This window comes from Hippocampus zosterae, chromosome 9 (assembly GCF_025434085.1).
Source record: "Hippocampus zosterae strain Florida chromosome 9, ASM2543408v3, whole genome shotgun sequence".
NCBI lineage: Eukaryota > Metazoa > Chordata > Actinopteri > Syngnathiformes > Syngnathidae > Hippocampus > Hippocampus zosterae.
In genome coordinates, this window is record NC_067459.1 from 13,715,103 (window position 1) to 13,730,368 (window position 15,266).

The 15,266-nt window shown below is 43.3% G+C and overlaps 1 protein-coding gene and 1 long non-coding RNA gene across 3 annotated transcripts in view; both read left to right on the top strand.

Moving 5' to 3' along the window:
• Positions 1–5,579, top strand: LOC127607825 (uncharacterized). Its single transcript, XR_007964149.1, has 2 exons — positions 1–363; positions 1,622–5,579. It is a non-coding gene; the product is annotated as an uncharacterized LOC127607825 (long non-coding RNA).
• Positions 1–15,264, top strand: part of vgll4b (vestigial-like family member 4b) — a 34,801-nt gene extending 19,537 nt beyond the window's left edge. For both annotated transcript variants that reach the window (XM_052076501.1, XM_052076502.1), the window contains 3 exons: positions 10,274–10,535; positions 10,636–10,753; positions 11,596–15,264. In XM_052076501.1, the coding sequence (XP_051932461.1) occupies positions 10,274–10,535; positions 10,636–10,753; positions 11,596–11,858 (643 nt within the window). In that variant the 3' untranslated portion in view covers positions 11,859–15,264. The remainder of the gene's footprint in view (positions 1–10,273; positions 10,536–10,635; positions 10,754–11,595) is intronic.
• The last annotated feature ends 2 nt before the right edge of the window (positions 15,265–15,266 follow it).

The window sequence follows — 15,266 nt, forward strand, 5'->3', positions numbered from 1 at the left end:
ACGAGTGTCAAGATGTAATACCTTGCGTCTACAGTACCACATTGGGTATTATTAAAATTTGCCGTTGAGCATCGTTGTCAATTAATTTGAGTTGATTGCTCTGATTTTTTTTTTTTTTTTGTGAGGGGGCGGGTCAATAGCAGCAATAGCAACAACATTTTAACAATTTACCCAACGCTGACAATAGGAATGGAATCATTTTTCATATGAAATCTGGTCCTGGAGTCGTGCTTTACATTTTCAGACGTGGTGCCCAATAGTATGTTGCAGTTATAGGTGGACATTTTGGAAAGTTTTGACACCTGGTATGTGCTTCCAGGCTATTAATATTTTTGCCGAGGTTGCCTTGCCTCCAATGTAGTTGTTGTTTGTTTGTTTATTGAACATAAAACATATACAGTAATAATTTGACAGAAAATAAGGTAGATAAAATAGTAAAAAGAAAGAAATCAGTCTTCATTCAACACAGTTATTATGTTCAAGGGAGTAGGAAGAAGTAAAAAACGTATCTAGTCCTACCCCGTTATGTGTTTATATCTAATAAATAATTTTTATATAAATCAGAAAAGAAAAAAAGTAAGAAGAAAGAAGTCTCCATCAAGGCTCATACTTTACCCATAACCGTGATATTTTTACAACTTTTGGTTTGTATCGGGATTATATACATCCACACCCTGGCACTCTTGTCAATTTTCTCTTGTATTCATAATGGATATTTCAATACCTTTCTCTATTTATCAACTCAGTTCTGATTTCTCATTATATTTAATGTTTAGAATTTAACATTTTAACTCTGATTGATGTAGGTTGTTTGTACTATTTTTTGAATTTGTTTTTGAACTCAGCAAGCGATTTACTCATTCAGGTCCGTTTCGAGATTATTCCACAGATTAACACCGTTGATAGATACACTTCTTTGCTCGATGTTTGTTCTTGTTTTGAGTTTTTTGAATAAGTTGGTACCTCTTAAATCATAGCTGCTTTCTCGAATTTCGAAATACTTCAGAATGTTTTGGCAGAGCAGGTTATTGTGTGCTTTGTACATTAATTGGGCAATTTTAAAGTCAACCAGGTCATGAAATTTCATCATATTTAATTTGATAAATAGTGGATTTGTGGGTTCCTTTTATTTTGATCTATTAATAATTTGAATTGCTTTTTTTGTAGTTTTAGAATAGGGAGTGTGTTTGTTTTGCAGGCATTTCCCTATATTTCCACACAGTAGGTCATATATGGTAATAATAATGAAGTGTATAATGTGTACAAAGATCTCTTATTTAGCACTTCCTTGGTTTTGTAGAGGATCCCTATGGTTTTGGCTATTTTTCTTTTTACGTTATCGATATGTGGCTTCCAACATAGTTTTGAGTCTATTACTAATCCGAGAAACTTGGTTTCATACGCTCTTTCTATCTCAATTGAGTTTACCATAATTTTAGCTTGGTGTTTGATTGGTCTTGTGCCAAAAACAATTAACTTAGATTTTTTCAGGTTAAGTGACAATTTATTTCTGACGAACCAGTTTTTTAATTTGTTTAATTCGTTTTCTACGGTTGTCAGGAGCTGTTTCAGATTTATTCCAGAACAGTAGAAAGTTGTATCATCAGCAAATAGGACACAGCACAAGTCGTGAGAAACCATGATACTCTTTGACAGCGGACACACCAGCTGACCATGCAGTTAGACGACTCATTGTAATTTGTGGAATATTTGAATATCGTTATGAAAAAGGGACATTTTTTTTTCCTCAAAGGAGGCACTTACTTTCACCTTGTCTGGAAAAAATAACTTTCTGGATAAAAACAGTTTGAATAATTGTTTGGTATCGGGAGAAATAAAGCAAATTCCAGAAGCAGAAATAAAGATAAACTTGTTTTGAATGTCGTAGTCATTTTCTTTTTCTTTAGGTAAAGAAAGAGAAACAAACATAAACGTAAAATGGAACCTAGCACCATACAGATCAACTTTACACATGTATTTTGTAAGGCTAGTTCATATGCTCTTAAATTAATTTAAGACCCCTGCCCCCCGGCATGTCAAATATATTATATCCTTTCTGCTTAAAGAGTGCTACACTATGTAAACTTGGTTTTGCTTAGAACGATTAAATCCTTGAAACTTATGACCACTTACATGGCCCACTTCCCGTCTTGTGGGGATTCCAGAGATTCTGGAGGCGAGGGGGCAGCGATCCTGAGCTTGCTGCCTCTTAGCAAACACATTTTATGGACGGATTTGCACATCATTGCTTATGGCCGTAGACGATGCTTATGCAAGGAAAACCATCAAATGAAAAAAAAAACACAGAAAGCCGCTTCCAGTCATCCGTAGTACTTTCGAGAGATTTGTTTCACACAATACATGAATAATTGCATGCAGATTGTGTTTCACATCAGGTTGAGCCACTGTGCTATTCTTGGGGGGGGGGGGGGGGGGCATGGGAAAAAGGTCTTTTCTTCTCCAGTCTTGTGACTGCGCTTGCAGAACAAAGGATTAGCTTGTGCAACTTGACATTTGTGCACAGTCATCATGTTTTCCCGCTCATCGTTGTCAGGAATTCACATTCTAATTTTCACAGACATAACTAGACAGTCACATCTTCACACAATGTTGTTTTATAGCATGTCTGGGTTCCCCACCCCCCTTTTTTAACTGTAGAGAGTGTACAATTGACTTAACAAATCCAACAAGGCCTGTTGTCTTATCAGCTTTCAAGTCTGTGTCCCTAATGATTTTCAAGGCCCACAAAGTGGACCATTAAACAAAAAAACCCCAAAACAAAAACAAATAGTTGGTGACGCCTTGCTCCTGATAAAGCGAGTGAGCACCATACATCCATGACACACCGCAGCAGAAAAAACTGCTTCGCTGAATTGGCTTTTTAAGGTCAACTTCCATTCCACTGTATTATTCTTATTCTTTTAATAGTTCCTTTATTGAATGATTGTGTGATTGTTAAGAAAGTAAGCGTATAGCCGCAAACGGGTGGAAATTCGCAACAATAAGTAATGAGAGGTTGTTAAACTAATCAATGACCCCATTCTGAATAAAAAAATTAATACGTGAAAAAAACAGTAATAATTGTAAATAGCACAGCCACTATCTATATCTATATTTGTATTGCACTTATATTGAACTGTGTACAGCTCTCTTCTGAAACATTTATTTTTGTGCATGCAAACACTTAAGTTTTTTTTCTTCTTTCTATCCCCCACTTTTGCTGCTGTAGACTGTAAATTTGCCCAGTGTTGGACAAAAAAAGGACATCTTATCTTATTCACGCACTGCAACCAGGCATTTCGCTGACAAGTTCTCAATGCATTGCTTTCTAGTAACAGGTACATCTGAAATGATCGATATGTTTAAGTATTATTGCATGCATCACTTTGGGGGCTGGTCCGTTTCTTCCATTTTGTGTTTTCCTACAAGATACCTGAAAGCTTCTTTTACACAGAAATCCTGCCAAATAGCCACGGTAGAGTTGTTACAGGGCCTTTTAATGAACATGGAAATGATTGATGGATGCTTTCACACAGCCACACGGCATCCTGCAAATTGATGATTAGCTGTGTCTACAATAAATGTTGGACAGTGACTATTTCTTTCAACACCAGAGGGCGGGAAAAGTGAACATCCGGTGTTCTGGATGTCACCCTGCCTCTGATACTACCCCTGAATTGGGAACCTTGCTGGCCCCACCAAAACAAAGGTGGAAAATTCAGTTTTTTGACTGCAGTGTGACAGAGGTCATCACTTATCTATTTTTTTTTAAATTCCTGATGTACATGAAAGAACATTTTTTTGGATTGATGCAAATTGCCCTCTCGAACATAGAGATTACACAACAATGTGTTGTTCTGTCTATTCTAAGTGCATGCTAACAGACTACTTTTAAAAGTGGTTTACTACTGCAAGTACTGTTCCCACAGTTTTCTAATGCACAGAGAGCATTCGTTGCACCATCGGTGCAGGCAGACACCTGACACCTCCACCAAGGGGCGGCCCCACAGAAGGTCGCCTCCTCTTTTGTTGTCTACTCCAAAACAAGCTCGTCAGTGTCTTTTGGTGAGAGAATAAAGCAATAGTGTCCGGCCCAACTCCAGCTGCTTGTACACACACACGCTACTCACGAGACATAAAGGCTGCATTGTTGTGTGTTTTCACAGTTATTCCACAAAATGTATTTTCTTTTTTTTTTTTTAATCAAACCTGGAAATCTACATTGATTTCTTCACCATGCCATTTCTTTGGATTTGCTGCAGGCGGGCAGATTCGAAGCACATCTTTTCCATTTTGTGCTTTTTTTTTTTTTGTCTTTAAAATACTGATTTCCAAGCATCCACATGTAGTGGCTGTGCATGTAGGAGGACGTAGGCGGAGTCTGGAACAAAGAGTCCTTATCCCATTCACTGGAGCCTGCGGGCTGGAATCTTGCTGCTGCCTGCCCTCCTGGCCACCACTGAGCAGTTGTAAACGCTCCGGTGTAAAAGTCCTTATTGCTATTGCGTCTTGTTTGCTTTCAAACAAGATCAGAAACCCCATGGAGTTTGAATTGGGGACTAGCAAAAAAAAAAAGTTGCTTCGTCATACTGTATGTTGTAGGAAGCATTTCAAGTTGTTGGCCATCCTGTGACTGCGGCTTCACAGGCTTGAAATCGGCCTTTGTAGTACAGTTCAGTTGGAACTTCTTCACTTGTCCTCTTAAAAGGTTTCTCCAGGGGCCAAATGAGAGGAAGATGAAAATGAAAGAGAGGAAGCAACTGTGTGTCAGAACTTATGATCAAAGTTGGTCAAAAGCATGTGGGTTCCTTTTTTTTTTTTAAATCGGCGTGCTTTCATATAACCACATGTTGTTTTCATTGCGTCCTTTTTCGGGGTTCCCATATCCGATCTGTCGTAGCTTTGCAAAGGATTTTCTGTGCTTTCCTCCCACCTCAAAGCCAGAGTCATCTAGCTGGCTCTGAGTCAAACGTGTTGGATACCCATCGGTTCAGGTGCCCGAGTGAAAATGCGCGCAGAAGTTATACAGCTGCAGCTCGAGCGGTGTCAGGAATGGTCTCGAAGGCTGGCAGGACTAATAAGCATTCTGCTTTTGCTTACCTGTTATTCGACATACTGTACACAGTAGTTGTTGCCAGAGTAGAAAGAAACAAAAATAATACTGTCAGTCAGATTTCTCTCCCCTTATTCACCTTTTTTTTCGCGTTCGCTTAAAGCCTGGAAAGTAAACAGCATTTATGTGTAAAAACATACTCAGCATAAGCAGTGTGGCTCTCTTTCTATCTATATTTGTATATTTCCATTCTGTGGCTTAGCGCAGAGCTCGGGCCTGGTTGTAACCTGTGGTTGCGCCTTCATCCGCCCCCTCTTTCAGCTTTTTTCTTTTTTGTCTTTTCTCTACACACTGATTCTTCCCAGATGTTTCCTGTGTGTGTCATTCCCTCTCTCGCCGTCTCTGCGGATTGCTCTGAGCATATCAACATCTGCCCAGTTTTAAGATTTATAGGGAGGGTTTTCCTGGAGAACTGTTTGTTTTCCCTCCCCCCTGCAAGTTGAGTTTGAAACTGAAACAAGCAAACTTTTTTGTTCTATTATATGGCTTAAAGTAGAGCAACATTTGCCTTGAACTGAAACAGGGGGGCCGAAAGGACTATAATGTGTCTTTCTCTTTGCCCTGGCGTTGGACAAAGAGCGTCCAGCCTGTAATCTCTGGTCTTGATCGTCCCAACGGCGCTTGACGGCATCGGGAGCAAGTTTTTCCACACCAAATTCATCCAAGCATGCCTTGTATGGACCTTGCTATGCGCACAGCCAAGCATACAATTGTACCCAAAAGTCTTGGTAAGATGAAGGATTAAGATTCAAGGAGAATAAAGCCCAGTGTATGATTGAATACGTTTTAGTATTGGTCTTTGCCAAGACTCATGCATTGCACTTCCTGTTTTTTTGGATCCCAAATTCAGAATCTGCGAGAATGTGCATCCACTGGCATTTTTTTTATTTTATTTCAAACCCTGTCCTCAAGCTCCAACTATCAGTTAACATTAAAGATGGAATAGTAATCCAGTCATTTATTCATTCATTCATTTTCCGATCCTCTCATCCTCACAAGAGTCATGGGGGTGCTGGAGCCGATCCCAGCTGTCTTCAGGCAGGTGGCTGGGCACACCCTGAACCAGTTGCCAGCCAATTGCAGGGCACACACAGACGAACAACCATCCGCGCTCACACTCACACCTAGGGACAATTTGGAGTGTTCAATCAGCCTGCCATGCATGTTTTTGGGATGTGGGAGATAAACCGGAGTACCCGGAGAAAACCCACGCAGGCCCGGGGAGAACATGCAAACTCCACACAGGGAGGCCGGAGCTGGAATTGAACCCGATACCTCTGCACTGTGAGGTCGACGTGCTAACCACCGGGCCGCCTAATCCGTGACAGTTAAAAATTCACTCGGTTCAGAAACCACTTGCAGTGCTCTGAGGTGGTCCGTGCTGAGCTTCCGCCACGCAGACCAGGTAGCATTAAGGTGCTCCACAAAGTACTGGCAAGGAAACAAGAGTTTAGAACATGCAAGAGATTCTTCCTTCCCATGAAAGAATTTGCAACAAAAATAAACACTCAATGCCATTTTGTAGCCGTTCAGGCAGACTATTAAAAACTTTGGGAACCCGAAAGCGAATGAAGGACTTTCAGCTTCAATATCTTGATTGTCTTGGCCTTGCTTCATTCATGACAACGTTGCTTGAAAGGCTGCACTTAATGACATATGGGCCAATGCTGGAAGCGCAGTCGTCATATGGAAGCGGATCGTCCATGTGTTGCTGGTGGAGGCTTTGGCCTCTGGATTTAGAATGAAGGGATCCTCCTGTGAGCGCATGCCACAGCCGCCACCACTAATGCTCGGCTCCACATCAGCCGGAGCCTTGTAAAATAGATTCAAAATGACATCTGCTCATTATGTGATGCCCTCCGTGGCCAGTCACATGGTTCTCATTTTCACAACAAGTCGACCCAAATTAAAATCTATAATGTGTGTGATTGAAACCCACACATCCATCCATCCATCCATCATCTACCGCTTATCCGGGGCCGGGTCGCGGGGGCAACAGCTTTAGCAGGGAAGCCCAGACTTCCCTCTCCCTAGCTACTTCTTCCAGCTCTCCCCGGGGGATTCCGAGGCGTTCCCAAGCCAGCTGGGTGACGTAGTCTCTCCAGCGTGTCCTGGGTCTTCCTCGGGGTCTCCTCCCGGTGGGACATGCCCGGAACACCTCACCAGGGAGGCGCTCAGGAGGCATCCGAATCAGATGCCCAAGCCACCTCATCTGGCTCCTCTCGATGTGGAGGAGAAGCGGCTCGACTCTGAGCCCCTCCCGGATGACCGAGCTCCTCACCTTATCTCTAAGGGAGAGCCCGGACACCCTGCGGAGAAAACTCATTTCGGCCGCTTGTATCCGGGATCTCGTTCTTTCGGTCACGACCCATAGCTCGTGGCCATAGATGAGGGTTGGGACGTAGATCGACCGGTAAATTGAGAGCTTCGCCCTTTGGCTCAGCTCCTTCTTTACCACGTCGTGGTAAAGAAACCCACACATGCTCAATGAAAATATTTAAACAAAGGAAGGCCTTCCGTCAAGCAAAGTTTGATTGTGGAGTTTGCCCAGCTGGCACGGGTGACAAGCAGGTGGCTTTTTGGTTGCCCGATGGCACAAAATCTAGTCCAGTGTGTGTCGGGCCAACGCTTAGTCTCAGTTGGAGGATTTAACTGCTCCGCTATTGATTGGTTCTGTTCGTTGGCTCCCGCAACCGGCCCCCTCTGGCTTGGTGGTGTGGCCACGCCTGTGTTTTGGCAGTGGTTGAAGTTGGTAAGAACCCAAACACTCAGGTGGCGATGGGTTGGGCCTGCCTCCTCAGTTTACTGACTAAACTTCCCCCAAAATAACGATAATAAGAAGCATCTGGTTCATCATAGGTCACTGTTGCTTTGTGACTGCATCATGAAAACGACAAAGCCATGGTGTCTCCTCAAATCACTCCAGTGCCCCTCTCCCCCCGAATGGCACCTTCTCAAAGGGCTGCAAACAAAACCAAATGAGCAGAATTATTTGGAGTATTTTCGGATAGACGGACGTACGGCTGCAACACTTCCCTCGATCTACCCCTGAAAGGAAATTTGTCTTCTGACCGTGACCAAGTAAATACAGGAGCCCCCCTCGTTCTCCTCCATTGTTGTGGTTTGTTGGCCTTTTTGGAGGGGTTTCCGCAGTTGAGGTGGAAAGGCAGCATGCACGTCCTGTCGCTCGCAGCAACTGGGTATGCTTGGCATCTATATGGTTCACCCCTTTCACTCATTCACTCCCAAAGACGTATTCAGGTGTCTTTTCAGGCGCCACACATTTAATTCCAGCTCCTCATTTTATATTGGCTGTACTTGAAAAGGGTCTGAAAATATGATGTTCACACTCTTTGAAAAGGGTCTGAAAATGCAATTTTCATACTCTTTCAAACCCTTTTCAAGTACAGCCAATATAAAATGAGGAGCTGGGATTAAATGTGTGGCGTCTGAAAAGACATCTAAATACGTCTTTGGGAGTGAATGAGTTAACGAGTCTTAAGGTTCTACGTTCAATGTTCCCCATTGCATTTAAAGGTGAACGATTGCCTTCACATGCAACATGCATTCTCTAATTTGCTACGACAAGTTTTTTTGGTACGATGGACTTCAGAGCCCGAATATGGCAACCCGATGTCTTCCTATTGCGAGTGTGTGGGTTGGCTCTTTACAGGAGCGCTGCCAAATCACTCAGGAAGTTTGTAGCAGACGGTGAAAGAACAAGGAAGACAAAGCAAACGTGGGTGGTGAGGGGGTGGGGGAAGCTCTTTGCTCATGTAAGCTTTGGGCACAAACGAAGGAAACAAGTCTTTCTTGTAGGAGAGGCCTGGACCATTCACCCAGAAGTCCCCCCCTTCCAGCCTCCCCCACGTCGCCTTAGCCCTTCCTCTGTCCCCCATCTGTATTGTGGGGTGGTCCATTTATTTGTGGTTTAGATGCTGTTGTGGAGTCCAGATGCTTGAACCAGCAGTCGGTTGCTTGGTCACATGTCCCTATAAGTATTGGCATTCGCACCCAAAGGGTTTTTTGTTTTTTTAAAGCGTCTTCTGTTTTCATCGTTGTGCTTATTGACCCGCGATGTTCTTATTCACCGTTGACATAATGACAATGGAAATGCCTCAGTGGCACGGTGTCTGCTTCCAAATGAAGAGGCATTTTTTTTCTCCATGTTGTAATTTGTCAATATGTGTTAAGATCGATCTTCATTTTGAGGCGTTTTTCCTCCGCTGTATTCGTGCGGGTGTGATGGGAGTGAAAAAGAGATGGGGGTGGGGGGTGTACGCCAACTCCTGATCCCTTTGCTGGGCCTCAAATTGTAGGAGGGAAGTGGAGCTGCAGGAAGGGTGTAATACACAACTACACACGCACACACAGACCGAAGCCGACTGCGTTTGACTCACTCAACAACATAATTGCTACCTGTTAAAGTGCAGGCAAGTGGGCGCATAACCACTTGACTGCACATCAAACTGGGCGTACATCTGCAACACCCTCTGCGCTTTGGGAAAGTGTTGCGTACAGACAATGGCAAAAAATGTCCCAGTTCCGACGGAACTGCTTAAACCACAGTAAACGCGAGCATCTGTTACACAGCAAGCCAGTGAATGCAGCAGTAGAAGTGAGTCCCGCCATCCTGGTCTTCACCTCTTACACAGACGCCGTCTAGTACGATAGAAACATTTTGAAAATAAATGAAATTTTTGAATGTAGGGCCCCCCCCCCTCAAAATTGTGGTTGAGATGTTTTGTTGTTTTTTTCCCCACCAACTAAAACAAATGACTTGCAGTCTTAATTGTTCACTGCGACAACATGACAAAATACTACCAAACAATTGTTTAGTAGTATGTCAGATTACAACAATAATGCCAACAAGTCTGTGGTTTTGTTCCTTCCATTTGGCATGTTTCGTCCGTGAAACATGTGGACTGTTCTTTTTAATTGCTGACCTTCTGCAGACACAATAAACATAAATTAATCAAATATCAAGTCCAACTTTGTAAAATGTAACATACAGCACAGATGAAATTTCCTCCCTCATAAAACAGACAACAAGAGGAGCCGCTACGGGTGCCCATGTTGTATGTTAATTTTGGGGGTTCGAAAAACAACTGAACAATTTGACGGGCGAAGTTACCCATCACTGGTCTATGTCCCCCCCAGGAAGCCTCATGGAGACTATCGCAGCTCCTCCAAGGACCAGAGCCGGAGTCCCATGGAGCGTGTGGTGGTGCCCGGCGCTCTTGGCATCCACGGCAACCACCTGTACGGCCACGCCCACCTCCCGCACCATCACCACCTGGCCAGTTTAGCCGCCATGGACCAGCCGCTGGCGCTCACCAAGAGCAGCAGCATGGCGGAACGAAGCAGTGTGGCAACGCTGGTCGCCGTGCCGCACGCGGTGGGCGTCGCCGAACGCCAGCAGGTGATGGTCGATGCTCGGGGCTTGTTGAAGTGTGGTTCTTGCGTTTCTGTCTTTGAGGGGCGGGGAGGAAAAATGTCATGTGTATCCATCTCTCTTTCAGAATCGTCCATCAGTGATCACATGCGCCCCTGCTAACAACCGCAACTGCAACCTGTCACACTGCCCGCTTTCCCACAATGGCTGCTCAAGCCTCACTAATAACTACAGGAGAGTCCACAGTGAGTGCACACGCGCGTGCACACACACACACACACACACACACACACACACACACCGAATGATTTGTTGTGACGTTTTGTGCATTTCCATTCGTGATGACTACAAAGTTTTGGAATGGTTTCTTGATCAAATGGGACGAAATATTTAACTGAGCTTTGAAAACATAGGATGACATCGTGTATGACAGAGATTCACAGTCTGTTTTTGACCAAGGAAAAACTAATGAATGAGTTTGCTGCAAAGGTTTTGTCCACATTTTTCAGAGATTTCTCCTAAAAATTGCACTTTGATTCCAGATGTATTTACTGTAGCATTGCACAATTTCGGAGATTCCCAGACTTCTTTTGTAAAACATGTTGCACAAAAAAAAATCAAGAAAAAGCCAGCAGAGTAGCTGTACTACATTCTCACCAACAACTCACCGCAGTTTCATTTGTTTGTTCAAGTCGAGTATTATCAAAGAAAAAATCGCACTGTTTTATAAAATATGAAAAAACCAAAAATAACAAAAGAGAATGTTGAGCAATACAGTTATGACGTGTAATCAAGCCACGCCCAAAATCTCATCCGCACACGCAGTGTAGCATATTCACGTGTTGGGCATTTGGTGCCTTGTTTGCTTTCGAGTTGTCTTTCCCCTGCATGGCTCTGTGGCAGTGCTGACTAAGGAGAGCTTACCTAACCAGTGAGAGCTCCGCGGACGCTGCGCACACACACACTCCATTGCTTCAAAGCACAATATACAAAAATAGAAAACAAAAATACATGACTGGTGGAATAGCACCAATGCTTTTGACTTTGAAAGGCTTACATGTAGTTGTGGTGTGCACCTTCCTCGCAGCCAACACAGCGTGCGACCCCGTCATCGAGGAGCACTTCCGCCGCAGTCTGGGCAAAAACTACAAGGAGCCCGAAGCGACGGCGACGGCCACCAACTCTGTGTCCATCACCGGCTCGGTGGACGACCACTTTGCCAAGGCGCTGGGCGAGACCTGGCTGCAGATCAAGAACAAGAGCACACCGTCGTCGTCCGCCAGCAGTCCCAACTCGTCGCCCGACAGCCGCATGATCAACCACAACCACTCCCCTTCTCTGGTCTCTTGAGGCGGGCGAGAGAGGATTTCCAAGAGGGACTGGTCCCCGACACCGGCGCTCCTTGAGGGAGCGCCCAGCCTGCTGGTCTGCTTAACACAAATTACCCCGCTGAGGATCATTGGAGCAATAAGGAACTGATGAGGAACTTGAACGCGGCGCCCTTGCGAGCCTTCTGTAGTTATTTGTACATAAAGAAGCAGTTTTTCTTGTAGTTGGTTTTTGTTGTTGCTGTTTTGTTGGTTTAACGGTATTTGGTTATTCTGCATCTGAAAGACACAAACACGACCGCGCTCCCAAAGAAACCTCGAGCCCCTTTCACACTGCGCGTCAAAGCCTCGCCGGCCGCTCTGAAAGATCCCAGATGACACGTTTGATGGGGATGCTGGAAAGCGAGGATACGGGTGTGACCTTTGACACACGCCCTTTGGATTGGACTCTGGGCCAGGATTCGGGTGTTCAAGCCTAGTGTATGTTTTCAAATTTGGCTTTCAAAATTCCAATTGGCCGTGAATTTATTTATGAACAAATAAGAAATATGGTCACTTCTCTTTAGGTACCATACCGCTTACAACATTAAAGATATGAATTGCCGACAGAATATTTGACTCTTTTACAATAAGTATTGTTTCAGTATTTGTTTAACTTGGATTGTGGTTAGGGTTCAGGGTTCAAGTTCGGGTAATAGTTTCAAGCCTGAGTTGAGGATTTTTCAATTGGGGTTATACTTTCAAGTTCTTTTTGGATTCAAGATTGCGGTTGTAAATCTGGTGTTTGGTTAGTTTCATCATGCCACTGCTGAAGTTCCATGTTGGGATTTCAATGTGTGCATTGAAATCCCAACTTGGAACTTCAAGGTTTGACATTTCAGCTAGAGATTACAGTTCAGGTTTGGCTTTCACATTATCTTTTTCTTTTTTTTTTTTAAAGGTTTCAAACAAAGCCTGATTTCATGTCGGGGTTCGTGTTCCAAACCGAAGTTTCAACTTTGGTTTTCAAAGTGTGAGTGCAAAGCATACCAGCGCAAAAAGCAGTGTGAAAGTGTCCGGCGTTTCTCCCGGCTCAAACGAGCGACAGACGATGACGTGCTAACGATAACCGTAAAGAACGAAAAGCTGATGTCAGAAGGACGGCGCCTTGAAAAGAAGCCGCCCGATGCTCTTCACTTTGGCTCGGTAAAGTTTGAAAAGCGAACAAATGCTTTTAACCCATGCATGTGTTTTTATTTTGAATAGCTGGTATCTATTAGTAAGCATTTCAACTACTTTTAATTAGCCTTTTTGTTATTTTTTTCCCCCTGGACGTTATCTTGTAACACACGTTAGACAATATACACTCACTGCTGGATCAGTTGTACTCCATGTTGTTATATCGTTGATGTTACTATACTGTGCGTGTTTATTATTATTATTTTTTTCTTTAATTGTGTGCTAGCAAACATCTCGAGCTAACCGATAGGCTCTGCTTATCATTTTGCAAACAAAACTGAAAAACGTGAGCGTTGATGTTGAGACATCAGTGGGAGTTACTGCATGCATCCTTGTAACGCGCCATACTCGGACGCCCCGCTGGCATCTGTAAAGTGCTTGCCAAGCAGCACGGTTCGTTCGGTACGGTACTCAGTCTTGAGTAATGGCTAGAAACTACTTTTCGGATGATCTCATTTGAGCCCCGCCCACCCTCTTTAAAAAAAATGAGCAAGTGTGTCTCTTCAAATTGTGGGTTTCATATTTTGAGGGTTTCAAAGCAGTGGTTAGTGTTTCAAATTAGGGGTGTGGGTTTGTCCCAGGGTTAGGATTTCAAATTAGGGTTTTGAGTCAAGGTTGCAATTTGAAATTAGATGGGCACACTTAAGTTAGGCTTGTGGGCCTTGGTTAGGGTGTTAGACTGGGGTTTCAAATTAAGATTTGGTTTTAAATTAGGATTTCAAGTCAGTCAGAGTTCGGGTATCAAGCAATAATTAGAATTTCAAATTAGGATTTGAAAGTTAGCTTTCAAGATATGGCTACGGTTTTGTGTCAGGGTTACTTTCATTTAACTTTGGGTTTGAAGTCGGGCTTATACTTTCAAATAAAGGCTAGGTTTTTAAGAGTTTGGAATTCAAATTAGGGTTTTCAGCAACAATTGAGGTTTCAAATGAGGATTTCTGGCTACAGCCAGGGTTTCAATTTCGGGCTTCAAGCAACAATTAGTTTCTAGATGGGTTTAGGGTTTCATGTCAAGGTTAGAGTCGTCCCCAAATGAACTTTTAAGCATTGGTTATGTTTTTTAGTTAGGGTTTCAAACTCAATCGATGTTTCTAGCTCCGATTAGAGTTTGGATTTAGTATTTGAAGTTGTTTCAAACTCGGGGTTGAGTTTTAAATGACACATTATCCAAGCAGTCCAACATGAGATCCACGTTTGATTTTTGTGTGCCACAAAGGGGCGGAGTTATAAGCAATCCATTGATTTGTTGATGGAGAATGGAGAACGAAATTGCTTCCCCCTCCCATTGCTCTCGTCATTTCTCTTTTCGTTCAACATTCGTGAAAGGCTTCCGTACCGTACTGAACTGGACCGTTTCATGGAAACGCTCCCAACATGAAGCGTCTGCCACACATTCCATTCTTAGTGCGTAACAGAGGACTACAACTAAAATGGCCGATGTTCGCAGGAGCTGAGCTTCTGTTCGCGCTGAAACGTAATGTTAACGGCTTGCGCAATTTATCATTTCACGACCACGCTCTAGTTTGGAGGCTGCCTGTATGCTACAACACACACTGTAGGAAAGATGACTTTTTTTAAAATAGTAAGACCATCACTACGCTGTGCGTAACGGATGTACAGAGAAAACAAATCATAGGTATTTTTCAAGGAACAATAATTTGTTAATGATATGTAGCTATTTAATTGTTTTTTTCCTGTCATATATCTTTTTTTTTCCTTCATGTTGAAAAAGTTGATCTTTTTTGTTGTCTTGAAAAAGGTTCAAGTGCAGGAACACACACACAAAAAAAGAAAAGCCACTGGACATTGTCAGTGACAATCGCTACATCCAGCAAATATTTAAGTAAAACAAATGCTTGGCCCCAAAAAGTCCGGTGACTTTGCCACTAGGGTCAGCGCTGCTGCTGGCTGTTTCTTCATCCACGTCTCCCCCCCGCCCCCACCAAATCATTTGTCAAACAAATGTGTTTTTAATCAACGTGGGTGATGCGGTGACCAATCAAATATTTTGGGGTTTGCCACCCCCTCTGCCCTTTTTTTTTTAAATTTTATTTTTTACAAAGTAGCAAGTACTTAGTGCTAGGATCACTCTCAAATGTAAAGCAAAAAACAGTTTGTGGCTCTGTGTCTCCTACTGAAAAGGTTTTGGCAGGCCACCTTTTTTTGTACGTAAAGTAGCCTCGATGAACAATAAAGTGCTTTTAAATCACCG